At 36.9% G+C, this 25,593-nt stretch overlaps 1 protein-coding gene across 5 annotated transcripts in view; it reads left to right on the forward strand.

The window, feature by feature from the left end:
• DMD (dystrophin) overlaps positions 1 to 25,593 on the forward strand; it is a 1,320,554-nt gene that overhangs the window by 283,728 nt on the left and 1,011,233 nt on the right. For all 5 annotated transcript variants that reach the window (XM_075774516.1, XM_075774534.1, XM_075774546.1 and 2 more), the window contains exon 2: positions 13,673 to 13,734. In XM_075774516.1, the coding sequence (XP_075630631.1) occupies positions 13,673 to 13,734 (62 nt within the window). The remainder of the gene's footprint in view (positions 1 to 13,672; positions 13,735 to 25,593) is intronic.

Below are 25,593 nucleotides of genomic sequence, written 5' to 3' on the forward strand. Positions count from 1 at the left end.
TACCCAGAGGCTCTCAACCACATCATCACTAACTGTAAGGGCTGTGCAATCAAACGTCTCACGTATAGTGCAACACCTCCGCCTCACCTGCCATTTTGCCATTGTTCAATGAAATATTTATTTTGAATTTACCAGAGGTATAAAAATTCACTGATAAAATACACATGCTTTGTCCTTTTAATTTTTTAAGTATGTCTTCTTATGCATGTTATAAATTGAAGAAATATAGTTGTCTTGGAAAATATCCATTAAATCCTAATCTATTTCCAAGTTTGATTTCAAAGGTTTAGAACACCTAATTATTCTCATCTGACTTCAGTAGCATTTGTGCATGCTCAGATCTTTTAAACTATAATACATGTCCTTTTTTTTTTTTTTTATGCGTCTACTGTTACTTTATTAAAAATACCGATAGATTTCAATATAGGTATATCCAACAAAGCAGTAAGATGACAACCATTTCCTAGTGGAAATCAGTAGATATAAGGCCTATTTCCAGAACTGAAACTTCTGTGATGCACGTTTTGAATATTGTGATATAATGTATGGGGAGACTCTGGGATGCATAGTGAAAGAGCAGTTGTCTGGAACATTGCCTCACCTGATGAAGGGAGACATTTTACTGGGGTTTGATGGGCATGGTTTGGGTTCCTGGGGGCAGGGGGAGTGGAGCGGGGCAGTCTCTCTTGGTGTGGTGTTTTTCCTTCCTTCCTTCCTTCCTTCCTTCCTTCCTTCCTTCCTTCCTTCCTTCCTTCCTTCCTTCCTTCCTTCTTTCCTTCCTTCCCTCTCTTTGCCAGCTTGTGTGTTTTCTGGCCTGTACAGCCCTGAATGTTTTCATTTGGTCTTTTGTACAATCCTCCAAGGTAGAAGCCAAAACTTAGCTATTCACTTCTGTTTCTCTATTAGGATGAATATGATCGAAATATCTATATGATTTGATTGAGGTACCTGTAGAAGGCATTAGGCTACAAAGAAAATTACTCTTCTTTACTGTTACAAAAACATTGGAATAGAATAACAGTGTGTTTCCTGAATGTAGTTTATGATGTTGTGAAATGTCACACTTGCCTTGAGTTTTCTAGACTGGAAAAGAACAGCTGGAAAAAGAATGACAAATAGATGTTTTTCTTCTTTTTCTGTACTGAATCTATATTAAGGAGATGTCGCTCCTCTCAGTAGAGCTGATGAGTTGGCACTGAATTGAAATCAAAATCAATGTTTATAATAGGTAACTGTCCCAAAATCAATACTGATATTTCTTAATCCTCACTTAATGTTATAGATATGAAATCATTCACTACAAGCAGTTTTGAATGATGTATGAAATGAAAAATCCCTGATGAAAGCACAGAATACATACAGGTAGCATATGTGTTAGAGTTATCTAAAATGTTCATGTCTGGTGCAGCCAGAAGATCCTAGTTTCAGTTGAGAGGGCATGAGATCTGCATTAAATAAATAAATAAATAAATAAGCTATCTTGCTATTGCAAATATTTTTGTACCTTCCTCAGACAATGCCCACTTACTGAGAAAATGAGCGGTACCCCTCTTAAATCAAATTTTCAAGTATTTCATTAATGCTTCAAATATTCTGATGTGGAGTATTAATTTCAAGGAGATGTTACAAAATTTAATGTCATCTTTCTAAAAATTGTTCCCTCCTTTACTTTTCCCCCTCCCCCCAGCATGGAAAAATGGTTCAATATGTGGATAAAGGAATTATGTTTCTCCTCTTTCTTCCTTGCTATCTCTGTGTCCCTGTTCCTCTTTTATTTTTTCCCCCAATTCTTTCTACTCCACTCTCCCAAGATAACGTTAACATGTTGTGCTTTATCCCCATGTATGGATGAACTCTGCATCTAGGCCAGGACTAACTACTCAGATTTAACATATGCCTAATGTACTAATGCCAGGCAGATGGGTTTTGGATAGGATTCCTTAGTGCTTTTGGTTAGGTCCTTAGACAACTTAACTTAAAAATAATCCGAAAAGTATCTGTAGAATTGTAAGCGATATGTTTAATAACATGTAGCAGAGTGTTGTTCTGACGTTACTAGAGACATTAAAATGTTCCTAAGTGGGACCTATGCCTGATTGCTGATAAAGAAATGCATCCTGTACCTCCCCCGGGTATTGTAGGCTGCCTCCTCCTGAAAGCTGTACTTGACAAACAGAAGTTGGACCGGAAACCAATGCTATGCACGGTATAACTTGATAGACAGGGATGGTATGCCACCTAAAGAGCTTCTATTGTGTACAGTGACATAATTTTTACGGCTTATAATGCCTGTTTCATATAATGATAGTTTATTCCCCGCGGTTTCTTAGAGAAAAAAAGGATTGGAACAGTTGGTGGCTCTGGGCACATTGCTGAATTCGAACTTTAATACATTTTGTCTTAAAAGTACTCAAAAGTGCATTTTCTTTGTAATGGTGGTCACCATGTTCAGGATGAAGAATAAAACTGATTTCTGTTGTGTTCTCCTTTTTAAATATGTTAATAACAAAAAGAGTCAATTCTCCCTCTCTCGATATTCTTCCAATTTCAATCTTTTTTTCAGTCACTTCCCAACTAAAGATATTAAATGAAAAATTAGAAGCTTCAAAAAGAAGCTGAAGGAAGAACTACTTACAGTCTAGACTAAACATTATGGCTGTTTGCAAAGTGTGGCTTATGAGCTGTCTAGATATTCAATTACTTTCCTTTTCCTTTCAAGAATGCTTTATATTATAGGGGATGCACATTTAACATGCTTTGTAATCCAAGATTTCTATCAAGTGTCGGTATGGTATTTAGACTTTTATCTAATTTGTATTATCCTTCACCTGTAGGAAACAGTAGCAGCTTTCCCAAATGTGGGCTAATAAGAGACAAGCATATTTAGTACACCAATTAATTAAACACTCAAACCCCATCATGTGTGTTTCTGAAAATTTAAGATTCTTCAGTCACTTGCACGATTGAGCCACTACAAAAAGTATAAAGTAGTTGTGAAATTGGAAAGGGTTTAGATGAATTAAATTCTATTCTATTAGCTCCGCCCCCCCCCCCCCCCCCCGTTGATCAGTATCAACAGGGGCTTTTTAAATGCTTTATCTTAGTCTTTGTCTATCCTTTCTTTTCTCCTCTTGAGAGGGGGGGATGCTTGGGGATGGTGAGAGGAAGACAAAAGAGACTTGACAAAACACAATCTGTAATAGTTCTATGCAAATGAAAAAAATCACAACTTTGATTTAGACACATTCAACATTACTTTGGCTACTTCAAATAAGGTTGAAACAGAGGTGGAAAACACCAATCACTTACCTTTAATTTGTACAGCTATTCTTAGAAGCATGTTTTATTTTCTTTCAAAGATTTGCAAATGGTGTATAATAAAGTGAATCCTAGTTGTGGGCCAGTAAATGCTATCAGCTTTGCTATGACAGTATCTTCACTCTAAAAACAGGGTGCGTGTATTATAAACAATTACATATTAACACCTTGGTCTCATTAATTGCAAACTTCTCTGATACATGTCTCAGTGGCAGCCTCTACTAATTAACTCAGACACTAATTGGGTCAGATGAAATAAAGTAGACAGCAGTCACTCAAGCAGACTAGAACAGCCTGTTCTCTAATTGCTTTTGACAGAGGAACAAAAAAGGAACTTGAAATATTACAGACTAGTGCTAGCCACCACTGCATATTTAGCATGGTTATTTGTAATGACTGTTTTAATACAAACTGAATGTTGGTCCTCCACGTATGGTTAACCCATCCTCCTCTGTGTTCAGCATGTGTGTGACATGAATTTTGATGGTCTGTGACAATATACAGCACTTGTCTGATTTTTTTCATAGAAGCAAATCAGAAAATCTGAGAGAAAATACATAAAAATCAAAGCACTTCCAAACGTTACAGCTACGTATCACTAGGTGGCATTTGCTGAAAACAGTACAGCAATTTCATTTTTACATCAGAAGCTTGTGTGAAACACTAGGTACTAGTGTCATAGTCTAGACTCTGATTACCTGTTTTAAATCCTGATGCTTCTTTCAGCTTCATTTGTTATTAGTCAACAGTCTATCATTCAGCAAGTTTGTGGGCTCTTATTTTCCCTTTTTGATGTATGCTGGTCCGACTGGCTCATGAATAAACCTTGCTGTCTTGGTCCCTTGTCCTTTGTTGTTTGTATTTGAACATAAATAGAAACCTAGGTGGTAAAAATCAGCTAAGGAAAGACACGGTCAGTCTAATAGTAAGCATTTATTTTCTGTTTTCTGAAGAAACCAAAAATTGTGTATGGTTCATGAAAGTTATGAATATGAAAATTGCGGGTAATTTTATCTGGTTACATAACTTGGACTTTTTTTTAATTATTCTTCTCTGTTGTAATAATACTCCCACGCAGCGCCTCTGTCACAGCTTACTCTGAGGTGGCCCGCTGATCAACTAAATGCTGATCTGCCCTCCCGATTTTACAAAACACAAACAAACAAAAAAACCCCAAGAAGCCTACAGCCTACGTGTCCTGGCAATCAAACTTTACCGTTGGCCACAGCTCCTTTATCACGGTTTTTGTCCTCACAGTGTGTATAACAACTTTCCTGGTGAAAACCATAAAGGCTAGAACCATTTAAAGCTTTTCAAAACCAAGTTTCTTATTTTGTGGGTTTTTTTTTTTTTTTTTTTTTTTTTTGGTGACATTGCTGAAATACAGGATCTGCCAGTGCTGCTGTTTTCTGGTATGTAACTTTTCCCACAACAGTGACAGGAACATTTATAACGCTGGGGTTCGCTTCGAAGTGGCTTGCTAACAGCCGCTGAGGTGAGAGCGCTTGCTTTCATTTTGAATTAGTTTCAGCAATTCTCGGATCATTGGTACAGAGGAGTAACAACGCTTATTATGGGTTGTCACTAAACGCGCTGTGTACACAAACCAATTTTATTAGTCTTTAACTGATGAGGATTTTCCTGGTGCTGGCTGTATGTCAGGGCTCGCAGAGGGACTGCTGCTGCCACGCTACCTGCCTGAGCCTATCAATCTCTCCTGACGCTGCAGTCCTTCCTCTGCAAGGAGCAGAGTATGAAAGCAGGCATGTGCTCTGAGGAGGGGGGGAAAAGAAAAAGAAAAAAAAAAAAAAACCAAACTGATACTGATTTCATCTTTCTTCTGCTAACAATACCTGTTTTCTCTGGGAAGGGATAAAAATGATTTCAACGTAAGAACATCTGAAACCAGAGTTAATACAGTCAAGATGTATTTAATCTGTTTATCACGTCTAGTGACTCCGACAAACAACTTAAATCTTTTTTTTTTTTTTTTTTTAATGTCAGTTAGGTTGTACCCTTTTGTCCAAGTCAGACCAACAACCAGAGATGGGGCTGAGCAGCAACTGTTGCTTTGTTGCTTCCTTGCTCTGAGCAGAGTGTGATTTCTGCTAACCGACCTTACAAATCCTTAGCTGTCTTTGGGAGATGAAAGGATCAAAGTACCTTTCATCAGCTGTGGTGAAAATTGCAGCTTTGAGCTGTGGAGTTACAATATGTTTTATGTGTAATAACAATAATAATAATAATAATAATGGTAAATCTATATGGCAAAAGGCATACCTGTTGATTTTATGTAACATTGCAAGATGCATCAGCAGCATTTAACTTGTGCTTCCCTAACCAGTAAATAAGAACAGAAAAAAAAAATCTGTTCAAAATAATCCATCAAGAAATAGTAAGATATTTTCCTCATTTTGTTACTCATTCAACAAGATGAAGTTAGTATCTATCAACTCCTCCTACTTTTCTTTCATATTTAGGTAATATTGGTAAGCTTCCCTAAATTTTCTGTGAATTTTTAATGAATTTAGTATTGTTTATAGCACTAAGCACTTAGCCTGCAAATGCATTTTGTTACTTTTAACAAAAAAATCCTTTTCAATCATTTCTATTACCATTTTTTTTCAAAGTACTTGAACGTAGTAGCATCATGATTTCATTGGTATCTGTCTGCCAAAAAGCTGATAATCTAGTTAAATCATACAATATTCTGCAAACTGCAGTAGTTTCAGCTGGTATAGCACTTCTAACCATCATGGGGGTTTAAGTGAAGGCAAACGTTACCTCATTTTAAGATGTAATACATCATCTACAGTATTCAGAAAATGCTATTGTAATGATGGTATGAAGCTAAAATAGCATGTGCTTCTATTAATATGTTTTTAAGCCTAGTTTTCATTTGTCAGTATATGTATATGATATTGAAAAATAGATAATAAAGGGGACACTGCTCATACCTGGCTGAGTATCCAAATGAATAATAATATATTTTCATGTAAAGATAACTTCAGTCCTTAACTCCTTCCTTTTTGAGAACGAGCTTCTCAGGCAGAGATAGCTTTGTTCTTTAATTTTGAGAAATTATTTATTTTTGCAGAGAAATCTGATGTATTCAAACATTGATGCTTTTTAGGTTGCATTTTAGGAGTGATTTCTGTTTGGGAAAAACTTCCTGGATCCAAAATAACTGCCGGTTAGAAAAGAATAAAAGAAAACCAATAGGCAAAACCAGTAAAGCTTGTGTTTGCAAAGCTGTCGATAACGAGGAGACCAGGGTATTTTTGGCAGAGTGTGGTTCAAAACTGGTTCAAGTCCTTGTTCTTGAAAGCCTAAGGCAAGGGTGGGTCCCTGCCATTTGCGGTGGGTGTGCTGACAGTCAGTGTGGTGTTACGTGAGAGGGGAGAGGAAACCACTGCTACTCTGTTCCCGTACCCTTGCTCTGCTGATGACAAGAGACATGACATCAGGGCTGTCTTCCAAAGATTACTTACCTCCTGTTCAAAATCAGAAGAAAGGAAGTCTTAGGAAGCTTCTGAGGAAAAAAAAAAGAAAAAAAGAGAGAGAAAAAAAAGAAAAAAGTGGGGTTTTTTTCTGTCCATTGAGGCTTTCTGTACCTTTTTTACAACCTGTGCAGCTACAGTCATTAGCTACTCCACTTAACAGCCAGCCAGCAAGAAGACAATGACCAGCCCATGGGGCCCTTCAGGAAGGTTATTGTCTATTAGTAGTTCTGCTCCTTCTTCCCGGATCAAATCCATAGACACGAGGAGGTACGATCAGTTCCAAAGGGGGTTTGTGTGTGGTAGACCAGAGATGGACTAGGCCAACTGCTGAGAATACCATTACCAATGTATGAATTGGAGCTGAATACTCCATGTTATGTATACTTAAAATGTGAACTGAAATTCTGTTTGTTTATTTATTTATTTTAATTCCACTGGCGTTTTACTCCTGCTTTTGTCTTGGGAGTTGCACCTTTTTTTTTGTTTAACAGACATGCAGCAAATTACATTAATTTGTTCAAAACCCAGATCTATGTGTGCATTTCACAGCTGGCTGCTGTTGTATTAGAGATCATATGTAGCTTGTTTGTGTTACCCTGGTAGTTTTGGATGCTAGTCTTTTTTTTTTTTCTTTTTTTTTCTTCTTTCTTTTTGGAAGCGGTTAATAGCCTGGGGAGACAGATCACACTGTGCTGGTTTGCTGCACACGCTGGGGTGGTCCTTTTGTTCTTGGTCAAATCCACTGCTTTCCCTGTGTATGATCTTCTAGCTACGAGATATCACAACCAATGCTTCATCCTTTTTTCTTTCTAGAAAGTGTTTGTCTCTGACTTTTCCCATCCCACTACTACTTCTTCATATGTCTTTTTCCCTTTTTCTGCCAAACCAGGAAAAAGTGTTTCCCTCCCCTTCTGTATTCTACCCAACTCCACCCCACCCACCCCTTCCTCATCTTTTGTTATCGTTGTTTTCTTTTCTTCTTTTTCCTCGTGTTCCAGGCTGGCAACTCCATTGTGTTCTCTATCCTTTGTGCTGCTCCTGCTCCTTTTGTACCCCGTGACTTCCAACCCTGTGACTTCCATACTGGTCCTCAAAAGCACTCTATAGTTTTCCCCTAAATAACTAATTAGACAAAGTTAGGTCAGAAGAATGAGACCTTACATAAACACTTGTAATGTTATAAAGCACTAAAAAAGCAGAAAAGCCAGGAAGCAGTTTCCTTTAAACATTTATAATGAGAGAAAAATTCCAGCTAACATTATGAAATGAGAAAAATAAAAGGCTTTCTCAGCCTGGGGTTCAATCTAGGTCTATGGTGTCAGCAGAAATCCTGTAGGTTGGCTTTTAGAGCTGTTCTCTCTTGTCTCCCCTGAGCAGCAAATGGAATCCCTCTCTCTGAGTTCCTGGATTTGAAGGAGGGGATGGAGGGGAGCAGAGTTGCGAATAAGTCTTTTCGGCATACTAATACCCCTGCTCCTTTCCTAAATTTACCTTGCATCTTACCAAATGTCATCAGAAAATGTTGACATGTTATTTCTCACAGGACTGAGTTGTACTTTTACATATATATATATATATATATATATATATAAAAAACAAAAAAAAGGGGTTTTCTAGATGCTGAAGTCTCCCATTTCCACTGAGTTTTTGAATAGGTTCATCAGTGTTTTGAGAAGCCTGAGATGGTCAGATTATGGTGATTTCACTCAGGTTCCACAGCAAAGTCTCAAGGGGTAGCATAGAGAACAGAGAGTCTTAACAGTATTCAGATAAAGTCAACACACTGCTCATCAGTATATTTATAGAAGATGGACAAAGAATTGTATGTTACATATTGCCTTACATGAGCAATAGACTTCAAATCATTGGCTGTCTGTCAAAGCAGTCTATTGTATTTCCTGTCAGCTTGTGAATGTCTTGGATGACCTCAATGACTAAAAATCAAAGTTAGTCCGCTCAAATATCATTCAGTCATTGTATTGCATTGATTTCTTCTTCCCCCCTCAGATAAGCCAGAATGGGAAGGGAACATTTCTCAGCAGTTATAGTTACTGACAGAGTAATGTAACAATGTGCTGGAAATTTCTAAGAATAGTGAGTCGATGGAGCCAGAGTATCAATAATGCGACTATCTGTGGCCTCTTTTGTTCCTAGTGCTCCCACCATTGCTGGTACTCTCTCCCACTCACTGAAGCAAATCCTGGCCTTTTCTAAATCTGCATTGTTTGGCTGCTAGAAAATCAAATACCAATTTTGATGGTTTTATTCTCTAAAGTGCAGTGTTTCGATGAGCCTGCAGTTGTAATGAATGAAGGAATTGACACCTGCCTTAACAGCATTGTTTCAAAGTTTCCAGCTAGTATAGGGGAATTTTTTTTTTCTTTTCTTTTTTTTAATTTTTTTTTTTCCTGCTAGCTCCTGGTAGACAAAAGACAGCTATTCAATTATTGTTTAACCCAGCTCAAGGCAACACTGTCTAACAGAGCAAGACAAGTCTCCTTTCCTGTTTGTGTGCCAACCTGTGATGGAACTGCTTGCTGGAGACTGCATAAAATCCTCTATCACACAACCAAGCCTTCTGTTACTGTTGGTCTCTGCAGTGATTCAAATATTTTCCACATATTATGTAATGTCTTTATTGACACCTTAAAGACAATGATTTGTTTGTTTAAAATTAAAGTTTATAATCTGAGGATATGGCTCATTTCCCATACCCCAGAAGTGCCAGTGAACTTACGTTGAATGTCTTCTAATTTTCAAAAATAGGCTGTACTTACTCTGGAGGAGAGTTTTCTAAGCTACTTGCATCAGAAACCACCACCCACATCTGTGGAAGGCAGAATGCAGATGGTAGGAAAGATGCAGTCTTGATCTTGCAGGCCATAAGCAGAAAGGCTGTGGAGTCTCCATCCTTGGAGATATTCAAAAACAGACTTGACATGGTTCTGGGCAACCTGCTATAGGTGACCCTGCTTGAACACGGGGGTTGGACCAGATGACCTCCAGAGGTGACTTCCAATCTCAACTATTCTGGGAAAGTATAATTTATTCAGTTGTGTCAAGAGGAAGAGACGCTGAAGATCCTCAAGAAAAATAGAGAAAGGTGCACCAAAGAGTGGAAGCTTCCTTCCCCCCACTCCATGTTTTCTGTGTGAGTGGCCTATATCATACAAATTAAATGATATCGTGACATATATACTGTATTTTTCTGAACCTTTGTTCATGTAAGATCTACTTAGTATTTGTCAGCTCACATTGTTTAAAAATACTGCTTTTTTATGACTTTTTAACACTGCTGTATGCTTTCAGAATAGTATGTAGAGTATATCAGATATCTGAAATTTTTTTTTCCTATTTCGATTTTTTATTTAATACATTTGGTGGTATTGGGGTGGTGTTGGAAAAATAAGTGTAATAATAAGTGTAGTTTACTGAAAGATTACAACATAGTGCTGGGGTTTTTTTTGTGGAAAATAGAAGGACATATCATTTGAGTAGTAGGTTGCAAACATGAACTACTTTATTAAGTATCTAGGAAAGTTGTCTGGTAACCACTTGCCATTAATAACAGCATCTTTGTTCTGTTAAATCCTGATTGCATGTTCCTAACCATTCTTCAGTGTACGACTTGTCTCTATTAGGTTTGCCACCTGATTAAATCTTAGAACTATACTTTATCAGATGATTAGCTCCATTAATACTGCACTTTCTTTCCTGGCCATAATTTCTTATGAGCTCTAGCCTGGAATAATACTTTTAAAGTCAAATGTGCAGTTAGCTACTTCGAGAGATTTGCATTCACAGTTGCAAAGCTGAATGCTCATCTTACCAGAAATATGTCACAACTGTAAGATTAATTTGTGAATGTGTTCTAGTTGAAACAAGGTCTATTCAGTGGTACTAGATGCTCTAGTGCATGAAAATCAGTTAAATCTCACAGGTCAGTATCTTTTTTTCTGGTAGGCTTTCTATAGACCACTGTGTTCATTTTCTGAGTTGATAACCCACAGAAAGGAGGTTAAGCCTGTTTCACTCCAGCATTTTGAGAAAAGCATACTTTTGCTGTGGCAAGTGATCGCATTATTATTGCGGTAAAGGAATTCAGGATCTGTGTGTGCAGTGTTTCACGTTTAGATTTAACCTGAAGAGAGACAGTACGCTATTCTGCAATTCTTCCAGCTTGAAAGAAAAGAAGTAAACATACTATATTATTCTTGAACATCTGAAGGAATTACCTGCCTGGCTATTTGATTATTTTTATTATTGACTCACAGTAAAAACACCTGCAAGGACATCCATCGGCTCGCTGCTGAAGGATCTATTATAAACACAGCATTATGAAAGTGGCAGCTGAGTGTTGTTGGCACGTTTCTACAGCACCCAGACAAACGTCATTCAGCTTCCACATCTAGCATTCAATCCATAAATCTGGGTTAGGAGAACATCATTTTGGAAAACAAACATCATGCTTACCGTGGGGAAATCATGCCGTGCATAAACAAAAGATTGATTCTTTTTTAGGTTAGGAGACCATCACTAACAAATTGCTGTGGTATAAACTTGTCAGAGCAAGCATCTAGAGATAGAAGCTCTTGAAATGATCTCTGTATAAAGATAACAGCAGTGGAATAACTTCCTGTTTGCAAAGGTAATAGAGCATTGCTTGAGCTTGCAATAAGTTTCAAACACTCAAATTGTGGGTTTAATTCTCATTTTCCTCAGGAGACTGTGGTTTTTATTAGCTCAAAGGCCATGAATTAATTGGTGACTAGCAGTTAAATTTCTGGCATGAATCTTTGTGGAACACACACACACACACACACCCCCCACCCCCCAAAACTGTTACTGAATATGCTATTATAGTAGCCTGGGGTGGAAAAGTGGAAGTGTGAACAGTTTGAAAGAGGCAGTTTTGCCGCTTTCCTTTTGCCTGCTAAATACCACATACTTTTCTTCTGCCCCATCTTAAGCTTGCATTTCACATTTTTATCAGAGAAGATTAAACAGAAATAGCTATTTATATGTAATATTTTATATAGAGTTGCTGAAGAAGTTTGCAATAGAACATCAGATTGAATATGTATCTTCCACCAACAAAATGCATCTTCCTTGATTCTTCTCCAATCTTTTGTGTATTGCACGTGGCTGGAATAATTCAAAAATTGTATAATAAACAGCTTACTGACAGTCAACAAAGAAGGAAGTGATGCTAGTGGGGAAAAATAAAATTTTTAACAGCTTTAGCATCATTTACTATCAAAAGCATACATCTTCTCCACATGCTGTTGCTTTTTAATGAACTTCTATTTATTCAAATATCACTTTCAGCCAAGGGATGAAGCAAGACGCATTATTTGGGATAGACAGCAATAGAACTCTAGAATTGTAACAAATATAAATTAGTGGCAGAACATATATAATGCTTGACTTCTATAGCATGTTTCCAGTAGTACTATTGCATTGTCAATCTTTTCAGTTATGATCATCTGAAACCAATTAGAATATGCTCCTTCCTGCATGCAGAAGTTTTTTATAATGAAACAGTAGCTTTACAAACTCTAGTATTATTTTTTCATGAATATTTTGTATTGTTGAGAATGAAAAACATTTTTGTGAAAAGGCACTTTTCACAAGTGCTGTTGAGTTGAGGTTTTAAGAACAAAAGATATATTTCTATCAAAAAAGATTTGCCTTGTCTCCTTGGAGGGGTGGAGGGAGGGAAAGCAAAGTATATTATTAATGCTGTGCATTTCTCATGTAGCTCATCCACACTTGTGGTGCAAATTCAGCTGAATCCATTAACATTATTAATTGCTGAACATTTCAGATGGGAATTTAATATCCCTTTTTATTTAAGAAGTGTAGAGAATTTTACTGCAAACCAAAAAGCAGCATTGAGTGAGCTTTATTTGCGTATAAGCATTCTGCAACCTTTTCCACATATGCCCTGTAATTCTAGTTTGGTTTGACTTTGTCATACAAAGAGGTCTGCCCTTCTGTATTATTTAAGGGATGATGCCTAATAGATCTTTTTGAGCAAATGCTTATTAGGTTCTCATTTGAAGGCATCTTTCTCTTCCCACCTACATAAAATACATCAGAATTGCACCTTTGTGTGTCCAGTTTCACTCTGCATCAAGATTGTACTTGTAACTTAGATACAGAAATACAGGCCTAAGATAATAATCTCCCTCTGTAATGCTTTTTGTATTAAAGAACTGAGAAGGAATTTCATGTATGGCTGATCAAATCTGTGGTGGGTTGTTTGGATTTGTTTTGGGTTGGTTTTTTTTGTTTTGTTTTTCTTTTCCCACTGGAGGAAAAAGATATTACAAATTGTGACAGGTAAATAGCTGCAAGGCAGAAAAACCAAAATGTATAGCAGGGGCTGCCAATGGAGGACTATCATCGTAGTCCAGAAGGCTTCACTTCTTCAAGGAATTTGAGGATGTGCATATAAAAATGTTATTTCAAGTACTTTTCTAAAAGTGTTGTAGGAGAGTTTCCTGCTGCCAAAACCACTGGGTAACATTTTTTTTTTATACTTATAGGAAATTAAAATTTGAATGGGATATTTCAGATCGTACTGCAACATGTTCTCTTCCAGAAGAGAAACTACAGGATAGCTGAGATCAGCTAGGGATATAGACCATGACTGTGAAGGGAACCTGTATGCTTTAAAAAATATATTGATGTAATTGTCAAAGACAGAATACATCCAAATATGTGCCCTGAATGTGTTTGAATTATTAGTAGTAGCTTTACTACAAACCAAGACCGAAGCTTTAATCAATAATATTGTACTATTTTGTTGAATAATTCTAATGAAGTGTTTTACTTTTCTCTGGCAGATGAACGGGAAGATGTTCAAAAGAAAACATTCACAAAATGGATAAATGCACAGTTTGCTAAGGTAATTAATTTTTTTTATTTATTTAAAAAACAAAATATGTTTTGTATGTTTTTCAAAAAAACTGATAGTCTCCCACGGAGGCTTAATTTTCAAGATACCAGCTACAAGTTTCAGGTATTGCTGAATGCAGTTGACTGATTTATTAGAAAAAATGTCCAAGTTTTATTCCCTTGATTTCAGTAGGGATTGAAATATAAAAAGCCATCCTCTTCTCAAAATGTTCTCTGCCTCAATTTGATTTTATTTTTTTTCAAACTAGTGATGCAGATGTATTACTGTTTATTGGATCCTTTGTTTTGTTCCTAATATAGAGAGGAGTTTCCTTCTATTGGGCTTGTCTTTTCTTGTTTCTAATTGCAATCACAAATTTAACAAAACCAGATGAATTGGAGAGGAGCAAGGTCAAACATAACAGGTGTGATCCATTCAGCAAATTATGAAAGTCAATTATAATATGTTTTGAAATAGTTATGTCTGAGAATGGTAAAGATCTCAAATGTACTGGAAAAAAGAGCAAATAACTAACTTAAAGGAATCCCTCCTAGCAGTATATAATATTTTTTATCTTTAATACACAGGAAAGACTGAGCTCAAACTATTAATTTGAGTAAACATTTTTGAAATTTCTAGAGGATAATTACTGAACTGTACTTGCCAGTAATAAACTAAATCAATCCCGTAATCTGTCATTTTATCTGCTAGGGAATAATTGGCAATAGACAACAATGAAATAGTAGCTGTGATATATCTTCTGTTTAGTCTGGCTTTTGATTCTGTCCCATCTGATCCTCCTCATTAAAAAAGAGGAGTAAGATAATCTGAATACAACCACCATGATGTTGAAAAACATGCTCAGCAGTGGTTCAGTCCAACAGGGAGTCCCACAGGACTTTTCCATGGTCTGAAGAATTTTCTAATAGTGATTCAAGTGATTTAGACAGCACACATTAGTGCTCAGCATCTTTACAGCAGACGTGTTGAGCAGTTTGGAGGACTGGATCAGGATGAAATACAATCTTTAGCAAATGGTCTCAAATGGATTGATGAATTACAAGACAAGTGTGAAGTATTATATTGAGGACAGAAGTAAAAGGTATGCATACAAAAAGGGGCATAACTGTGCTGGCAATAATAAAGCAAAGAAAAGCTCTGGAAAATGTGGTGAATCACAAAGGGAAAAAAGGCAAATTTGTTAGGGCTGTGATAATGGAAGTGCTTGACAGAAAGTGAAAGATGTAATTATATTATTTTACTAAGCAATAGTGAGATTTTAGCTTGAGTAATTTACTACCTTGGTGTTCCATATATGAAGAAGTAGCCCCAGCAGCAGTCGTATGATACAAGCTAATTTGAAATGTATTGCCAGTTAGGCCTTGTTATGGTCACAGAAATAGTTAGGGAAAACTAAGAGTAACTGTTGCTTCTATATCTAAAGAAAATGTCATGTTCCTTGAGTGTTGCTTTCTCAGAATGGTTGGTTTATGGAATAGCAAAGCTTGCAATTACTGAGGAAACTTGGAGCAGGTCTACAGAAGAACAACAAGAATTATGAAGGGTTTAGAAAATATGACGTATCAGCAGATGCTTTGAATGGTAGGTTTGACTCAGTCATCTGAATGATCTAGATGTCCTTCCTCCAATTCTAGTTCAGTGGAATGTATTTTAATGGTATTTTAGCTACCTTTTACCTCAGTTCTATAAATAATATTTTTAGTTGTATGTGAACATGCATTCATAAATGTACTGGGGAAGTACTAATCTCCCTCTACCTCATTTGGACTCTGAGGAAAACCTCCTGAATACTACGGTTCAAGATTTTTTTTGCCTCATACATCAGCTGTGTTTTAGACAGGGTCTTTTTATTTCAACAACCAATCTACCAAAACCCCCTTGATCTTTAAATCTTGGACAAATTACTCTTGTCCTACAAAATTTTTATGCATACCACCAGAATAGTTGGTCTGAAATTGGAAATCACATATGTCTGGTAAGCTTAATAATACCTGCTGGCTGGAGTGTGGTACACATGCAGAACACATGGTTTGCTCTTCAGCGCAGTGATGTATCGTGCAAGCTTTCTTTCTCTCTAGGGTTTTCAGGACAGAAATATAGAAGGCCCTGCTTGTATTCTGCAATAACATGAGCGGTCATAGTGAATAGCTGTGTGCTGTCCTGGGACTGTGTTTCTCCCTCTTCTGAAGACCAAGACATTTTGGGAGAGGTGGTCTTCAAATCCTTAAAATGGGTCTCCATGTGAAATCTACAGCTTATCCCCCTTCTTCTCCTGACTTCTTTTCAGTGGTTCAAATCTATTTCTATTTCTAGCTGTGGAATTAATTTCAGTTAACGGGATACTCCTGGTTAGCGATTTCTCATCATTGTTAGCTTTGTAAAAGTGTTAAATAAATGACTTTCATTGTAGAATTGGTTTGTATTCACTCCTATATAGTTCTAGAGGTGCCGTTGAGCAGATTAGCCTACGGGGTCAAAATTAAGATAGAAGAATATATTACATCACTCATTTCTCTTATTCGTGAGTAGTGGAATTAATTAACTGTAAAATATTTAGGGTCAAATGAAATAGTTTTATACAAATAATAGTTTTCTACAATATACAATATCCACCACCCTCCATAGCTAACCCTGCCCACACCTATGCTGTCAAAGAAAAAACTTAGTTCTAAATGTTCTAAATCTTCAGTTGTGTTGGGTCTATAGTGCGTTGGCCCCCAAAGAGCTGTATTCCTTTCCTGAAAATTCAGTTTCGAGAGTACCTGTGTCTCAGTACACTTATTCTCAGACTGAGCTTTCACAACACTCACATCTGCAAGTTGCTTTCACATGACTAGAGATGTAAAGACAAATAATGCTTTTAATGTCAGAAGTTGTAAATTATTGAAAAATAATTTTCTAATTTATGTGTCATCAGCATAATTTAAGAACCCATGTATATTTTTTATTTGTGAGGGTAAAAAAAATCTATTGTTTGAAGCACAGTCCTGGAGGGAAGTAGTAGTCCCTCTTCTGGCCATGCACACAGTGATATTTTAGTTGGATCATGTGTAGATACTTTGGACTTAGATGCCTTGAGTTCAGCAATGAACTCTGCTACCTCTTAGCTAATGAGTCAAGTCCCTAACCTGAAATCCGTAACAAACTCTCAGCCACACCATCTGGGCAGTTTTGCATCTGTGATGTGCAGAAACGTCTGGAGTGCTACCAAGAAGTCTGTGAAAGGGTATCTAGGGAAAGCTAGCAGAACTGTCAGCAAGATTACAATAGGTGAGGCCATGTCTCTCTCCAAACTGTTTTTGGCAGGTCAAGTGGGATGCTCTAAGTGGAAAAACTGGGGAAAATGCATTTGAAGGTCTCTCTTACACCTTCTCAAAAAAGCAGATTTCTCTCTAATTCCTACTCATTTTATTGGTCAGAAAGTAGATTATCCAAAAAAACCTGTGCTTTAAAGATTACAGTATGTGACTCATCCATAAGCAATTCATCATTGTTTCAGTAAGATAGGCCATAAGTTGGGGGGTTATGCTTGTGAAATAAAACATTTCGCAAATTAGAAGTAGAAGAAATGGGAGAATGTAATCCAAGAGACCTTTGTGTTTTCTCCCTTCTAATCACAGACACTGTGTATGATTTTCTTTAGTCATACCTTCTTGGTTTACCATCTAAATGGTGTGCAATAAATTGAAACTCAAAGGAACTTTAAAAATGTGGAGCATATTACTTTAATATCATTTTATTCAGAAAAAGCTTTTCTTTGTCCTCGGAAGAAGTTTATTTATAAAATAATGAAGTTCTGCAGAGTGTATGTAATGATAGCAAAGGATCGTACCGTAACCTAGTTTTTAATAATAGAACTATAATTAGAGCTCTCACAAGAGATATATCTAGTCCTGGGTAGACTAGATTTTGCTCAGATCTCAACCTTTTAAATTTGAAATAAATTTAAAATAACTGAAACCTTTGTTTATAAATGAAACACAGAATCTTAACTATGTGTTTTGGGAGAATGCAAATATATCAAAAGCCCTCAAGTGTAGCAGCTCTCTGCTGGATCTTTGAAACAGCCAGAACAATGACGTTAACACTGCCTGTACTCCATTTTAAATGAGCTTATGTTGCCTCACTGGTTAAAGGTATTTAGTTGTTCATTGCATAATAGGCTTCAAAATAGAAAGCATTACTGAAGATGGAAATGTTCTTTACTTGCATGTGGGAAAGAGCTTGTAAATGACAATTTTAAAATGAAAATCTGAAAATTCCAGCACCAAAAAACCCCTCCTCACCGTAAAAAGGAAAGAGGGTACTCCTATGACTAAAGAAATATCGGCAATTATTTTTTTTTCCCTCAAAGTACTGACAATTTTAATGTCAGCAATAGAAGTATCTGTTGTGAGTACAGAGAAGGCAAGCAGCTAATCATTGTAAGTTTTGGCAACTTCAATTTTAGGTTATACCGTAATGGCTAACTTGAGATCAAAAGCTTAACCTGTAGGTTTCATAAAAGAATGGTAATTTGTGAATGAGTTTTCAACATTTTAATCTTCAGTATTGTTGTGGTTTAGCCACAGCTGGCAGTTGAGCACTATGCAGCTCCTTGCTCACTCTTCCTCCCCCCCAAAACAAAATTTTTATTTTGTTAGTAAAATTTTGAAATTTTGTCTGTGGTAAAACCCTGATCAAATCTTTAATGCCTGTGTATTAAAAGTGAATACAGTAGATGTCAGCTGAATTCATTAACTAAACATTGATAATACCTTTGGAGCAGCCTCAGATTTTTTTTTTTTTTTTTCTGAAAGAAAACTTTCAGAAAATCACACAGATTTAAAATTGTATCATTTCTGATAAATCTGGAAAAATATAGTTGGTATTATTTAATGTTGGTAAGACACCATGATTGATATTCATTCATCCTAAATACCTAATTAATCTGTTCTGTCTCTCTGTTGCCAGCCTTTTTAAGTGTTACAGTGAAAATGATGAGAAAGAGCAGTTTACCAATGTGGGAGCCAAATGACTTTTCTCTGCTACAGTGTGGCAAATAACCAGAACTCTCATTGAAGATTAATAGTGCTTAACTTTGCTTTCCAGCTCTGTGTGATCAACACTACCCTTGGGATACATACTGTTTTAAAATACCAGGCTTTCTTATGCCAATAACTTTTTTATAAAGTCTTACAAGAGCACACCAAAGGCCCATCATGTCTATTCTGTATTATTAAAGCAAAAGCTTTTCATCTTTTTTTTTGAAGCCAAATGATGTTTAAACCTGATATAGTAAACACGTTTACATTGTTAAGTGTTAAGTAATTTTCCTTTTTTTGGATATCTCCAGAATACATAAGGAAGTGTCAGGCAAAACACATGCTCAGAATTATTTGCATTGATATATAATAAATTACCTATTAGGTCTCCATATTCTGCATCTTTTTTTTTATGATGCAATAAAATGGGATCATGCTGTGTGAATATTTATTATGTTTCAAATAAGTTTCCTTTGCAATGAAAAATAACTTTACATTATTTTTACTGTACTTTTTAAGGTAATGCCAATGGTAATGTTGCCATTTATTTTACTAAGAGTGTTACTCTAGAACTTCTACTAGCTATTCATGTATTTTATAATATTTTTTTTGTACGACCAAGAAAGTTACCATGAACAGAAACAGGCACAGTTTAAAGGCACAAATACCTTCATGCTTTGAATTTTGTGCATAATGTCAACTCCATGTGCAAGCTTTCACATTTATAAACTTGATAACTTTTTATATTTTGCTTCCAAAGTAATTTTCCAGCTTTCTTTTGGCAAAATACTTAGGGTATGTCTGCCTTATCAACTTAATATTTATCAATATTTAACTCTGCCCACTGCAGAGGCCTGGATGCTGGCAGGGATTAAAACAGAGGATTAGTCCCTTTTGCACTTACTGTAAAAGCAAGGAACACCAGAAGCTGAGTGGTGTCTCAGTGCAGCATGACAAAACCAAAGTACTGTTTAAGAGGGCGGTCTTCTCTATTTTCTCTGTTCTTGCTAACATCAGAAGAGCAAGCCGCATGACCCACTGTGGCAGTCACGCAGCTGGAGATGCCTTGAAAACTGTCAGTACAGAAAAGAACTCTCTCACTGAAAACCTAGAAAGGACAAAAATGTATTTGGTTACGCTTCAAAGACACAAAGATAGACGTTTGAGATTAACGAAAAGCTAATGGTACTATGTCTATATTGTTCTTATCTGTTTTTTTATTTGTTTTTTAAGTTGATGTTCAAACGGCAAAGGTTTTATTATGTGTGTGTGATTCTCTAATATTTTTCCTCCGTATCATTCTCTCATTGCCAGGAGACTTGACAATTTTGCCTGGTTTTGGGTTTGGGTTGTTTTTTTTTCCCCTCAAAATGTCTAAATGACTGCAATTAAACAAGACAGCTCTTGGACAGAAGATTCATTTTCACTTTGATGAAAAGTGAAACTTCTCCTTCCACTTAATTATCTGCACATCTTTTGGTGAAACTGTGGTTACTGGCCGTGTCTCTTGGAAGACCTTTTGCTTGCAAGTGAGACTCGCTTCTGTCTGCTCCCTTGACTGCACAAGCAGTGACATGTTTTCTCTGCTTTGCCTTAGTGGGTATAAATTCAAAACTGGCTACAGTTCAGGAGCAGCTTTTCCTTAGGGACACAGTGGGGTTTGCCTCCACCAGAACTTTATACCCATCTCCGATCCTTCCCAGGCCAAGGCACCTGTGGGAGCTCCAGACCTGGCGCCACGGCCACCCTGCCCATGTGCACAGCAGCCCTCGCGGGGGAAATCCCCACCGGTCAGAAAGCATTAGAGCTGTCACTGCTGCAGTCTAGTCACTGAAGATTATGTCATATTCTCAGTATCTTTTGTTTGCACATGCAAAGGTTATGCTCCTTTTCCAAATCAAATTTTAAGGCTCAAAATGTTGTCCATTAAAAGTGACTTCCCTTCCAAAAAACATACAGGCATGTTATCTTAAACTATGAGCATCTGTATGACAAAACACTTTCACCGTTAGAAATGTCTGAGTGAATACAGACTACGTTTTAAATGCTTCTAAGATAATGTAGTATCCTCAACCTTGAATTTAAACTTCCATGTGGATTAGTAAAATCAGGAAGCTAGACTAAAATATATACTTTAACATAATAAATATTAAAATAATTTGTCTTGGCATTCTTGTTTTTATAGCCTCTTCTTGCAGAATAACAAGGGCTTCCCTCAGATGCATTAGGCATGCCAAGCAAGCAAAGCAATCACTACTGTCGGCAATAGAGGGCACTGGACTTTCATTTCTAATACGTTCACTGAGGAAAAAAATAGTCAAGTGAGGTCCATTGAGCTCCTTCACCTTTTCCTTCTCACACTTGAACTTGGACGTCCTAGACTTTTATTCAAACTCTTATGCTTTTTTTGTTGCACTTAAAGTAAAAAAGATCAATCTAAAGAAAATTGAATGCATGCTGTTCTCTTGAAGTTATTATTATGTATGTATCTTGAGGGGGGAATAGGAATAAGCTAAATATAGCAATACAATATTGGTCTCAGTGGTGCATATGTCTAGCTTGCAAATTTGTAAACATTTACAAATTTGCATGATTGTTGCTGGCAGTAGACATCATCATTTCCGTGCTCAGAATTCATTACCATTACATCTAATCATCATCTTCACAATCTCCAAAGCAAAACTCTTCATACAGGCAAATAAGGCTTTATTGGATTTATGTTAGACTGAAAGTTCAAAAATAACAACAGGAGAGAAAAAAAATTTCGAGCTACTGTCCCCACTTATCTAAATGCCCTCCTATGCAATCATACTGAAGCTCAAGCAAATCATACGGACCATTGCCCCTATCTGCAAAAGAGGTATCACAAGCCCAAGGTTTGATGGAGAGAGCAAACAGAAGGTGCAAGCATGTACACTTAGGAGCACTGCGCCTATCTTGAGCTTTCTACATCTCTTAAACAGATCCAGCATATCTCTTTGTGTCGGTGTCACGTCATGTGAGTCAGTGAGGGTGAAAGTCAGGGATTAACCATCTATCACCAGGCCAGCTGCATGCCTGCGCCCCTCGGGTAGGACCTGGTGAGCTACTGCCCCCCCCCCCCCCCCGCTGCTGTGTACCGTTCTTAAACCTCCCTCTGCCTGAGTAGCAGGTACATCTTGTGCTTCTCAGACATAACACGCTTCTTTCCATAGGCTGCCTTTGACATCAGGAAGTTTGGCCATTCCTCCGATGTGTTTAAATGCATAAAATATTTTTTAAAAAGCACATCTCAGAGAAACAAACAAACAAACAAACAAACAAAACAACAAAACAACCCCTTCAAACCCCAAAGTATTCAGTTTTGGGCAGACTGCATCCACATTACAGCCTGCATTCTTGGATGTTGATGTTTCAGTGTTGACGATGATGAGATGGCCCTACTGCAGTTCCATAAGCACCTACATTTTTGCGTCTCACCTTATTATGCTTTGAGATGTCTGTATTGTGTACAAAGACTTTCTGTTCCTTCAAAGGGTGTGCTGATGGACATGATTTTACACCTGGATCAAATGCAACTTTTACTATTTATTGTTTATTATTAACAACCATGTGCCTCTATTTTAGGTCCTACCTTGCCGTGAAGACAGAAAAAATAACATTATGAAATGTGTTCCTGTGGTAGAAGGGCATTATCAGAAACAACCTTATTTGTACATGCTTGCAAATAGCCATATTTGCACGAGACCTTGCATATCTGCCTTTTGCATATGAAGGCGCTCAGCCAGGTTTTGGGGGTATTTCTAGACCAACACTTCAAGAAAATGTATGATTTTTATAGCTGCTTACCTCTGCTCTTTCTTTGATCATATGTTTGGGTTGTTTGAAAGGGAAAAACTGTCACCTTGTACATGATATCTGCAGTTATTTCTCAACAGCAGTAGCAAAATTGACACAGACACCCTATTAAGTCTTTGCTTAGAGAATTAATCATTAAAAAAAAAGAAAATCCTCTTTTTGTCTGCTCTGGAAAGGCTACCTAAATTGTAAATCTTTTTTCCTCTGTTTTAGTATCCCAGTCCAATTAAATATTGATATTCATGTCACTGGCTTTGCTAATACTTTCACTTTTTTTCAGATCTACATGACAGGTGTTATTACACAGAATAGCCATTTTTCTTTTCTATCTGCTTTTCATAGTGTGTTTGATTGATTTGCCAGTTTAAACCCATCACATTTATTTCCTGGTAATATTAGTGTGAGCGTATATATTGCTGACTTAAAAATAGGATGCTTTTAGTGTGCTCAAGTACTCCGTACTGGTTCTATTGAAATTAAGATTTCAGGGAAAAAGATAAAACAAGTAATTTCTTCTGTTCAATCATCTGGTGCAATTTTTTAAAAAAATAATATAAGTTTACTGAAAATCCTAAACTATTAGTAACAATAAAATAATTTCTATTAAAAAAACAAAAACAACCAAACAAAACCCCATGACATTACTCCTTGAGAATAATAATAGTAAATTGTAATTCCAGTTGGTTAATCTGTTGAAATTTATAAGGATTTAGCAGACGCAGGTAAGCACAGTTATCAAAAACATATTAAATGAGACTGTTCTTCATCTTTTCTATTTTTTTCCCCTAGTCTTAGGCCTCAGAAGAAATATGTCAGGTTTTCTCTGTGCATAAAACAGAGTATGCATGTTCCATATATTCTATAATCTTAAAACAGAATGGTATGTGCTGGATTGAAAAACAGTATGATGGTAATTTACAAATGTGTTGATGTATTTTTCTTTCTTTTATCTAAAGTCCTCAGTGATATCACAGACTCACAGAATCACAGAACGGTAGGGGTTGGAAGGGACCTCTGGAGATCATCTAGTCCAACCCCCCTGCCAAAGCAGGATCACCTAGAGCAGGTTGCACAGGATCACATCCAGGCGGGTTTGTTTTGAGTATCTCCAGAGAAGGAGACCCCACAACCTCTCTGGGCAGCCTGTCCCAGTGCTCGGTCACACTTTTCCTTATATTCAGATGGAACTTCCAGTTTGTGCCCATTGCCCCTTGGCCTGTCACTGGGCACCACTGAAAAGAGTCTGGCCCTTTCCTCTAGACACCCACCCTGTAGATATTTATAAGCGTTGATGAGATCCCCTCTCAGTCTTCTCTTCTCCAGGCTAACCAGACCCAGCTCTCTCAGCCTTTCCTCATGAGAGAGATGCTCCAGTCCCCTCATCATCTTTCCAGCCCTCCACTGGACTCTCTCCAGTAGTTCCCTGTCTGTCTTGATCTGGGGATCCCAGAACTGGACACAGGACTCCAGATGTGGCCTCAGCAGAGCAGAGTAGAGGGGGAGGATAACCTCCCTCAACCTGCTGGCCATGCTCTTCTTAATGCATCCCAGGGTACCACTGGCCGCCTTGGCCATGAGGGCACATCATACACAAATTTGTGTTTTAAGTTGAGGGCTAATTTTCTTCGTGAAAAATTCATATAAAAGGCACGTCTGGCATTTGGTACAAGGAAGCCAGACATGAGACACATACTGTAATCAGGCATAAGCAACATGGTATATCACATTGGTAGAAACAGGGTTCTATTATAGGGTTGTATTCAACTAATGTATCAAATATTAAAAGTCTGTGCTCAAAATGAGGCAGTTTTATTTTGCACCCTTATAGCAATGACTCTCAAACACTAAGAAACCTCAGACAGATTGCATTGAAAAATCTCAATCACTGTCTCACAGATTTTGTAAATGCCATGTATGCATAAGATATAAACCCGAATTTTTGGGGCATTGTAAGGGAGCCATTCTTAAAGCAACTAGTCAGAGCTCGCAGCGAGAGGAAAAGCAAGTCTTGATTCAGTCCTGGGCAATACACAAGACTGTTGCAGTCAGTAAGGTTTACTATAACTGACAAATACGCATTCAAAAGTGGTGTCCTCATAGAAAAAAGCAAGATAAATTAAAACCACATGGTAAGATTTAATTTCAAAAACAGGAGGTATGCTGAAAAGAAGATGAGAAATGAACTGAAATGAAGAATGAAAGTGTTCTGTACCAACAGGCACCTTGGAAGGAATGTATTGGAGTCCTGAAGTGAATACACCTATCAAGGTGTATCACCTATCAAAATCAGAAACCTATCTCTGTTTAAGAAAAAAAAAACAGATTAAAACAACTAGGTTATGCAATGTAAGTAAGTTCAGAAGAAAACAATGAAGATATGTGGCAAATTCATATGCATATATGAAATATATGGAAATGCTGATTATATAATTACAAAATGAAAACAGAAAGTACAAACACAAAATCAAGAATAAAGATGATCTCAAAGAAACATTAACAGAGAAATGAACTATGAAGGCAAAAACTTACTTAAGTTCATCAGTCAAGTTTCAAGGAAGAGGTTTCCGAACAGGACTTGCTGAAGTACAGTGGTATACAGTCAGTGCTAGAAACTGCTTTTTTAAAATAATCTTAACAATATAAAATCTCTTTCTATAAGTTTATCAGATACAATGTTCTGCAATCTCATCTCATATGTTTTTGAATACTGAGGCAGCATTCAAGCAGCTGCTTCTTGTATTTTTTCCTATAGGAAAGACCCAGTACACCTTTCTTTTGACATTTTGTGATCTTCTAATTTCCACTTAGGTCAGCGTAGAACTGAGTTGACCTATGCTGTCTGTGCTAATTATTCACATAGACTAAATTAGGTTTTGTATTCTTACCTGACTCTGTCTTTACGAAATGGTATATATTATTTTAATATACATTAAGAGCAATACTTACGTCCATTAAAACAGTTAGGATTAAATGATGCATCTCCTGG

The sequence above is a fragment of the Balearica regulorum genome, chromosome 1, assembly GCF_011004875.1.
Source record: "Balearica regulorum gibbericeps isolate bBalReg1 chromosome 1, bBalReg1.pri, whole genome shotgun sequence".
Classification (NCBI taxonomy): domain Eukaryota; kingdom Metazoa; phylum Chordata; class Aves; order Gruiformes; family Gruidae; genus Balearica; species Balearica regulorum.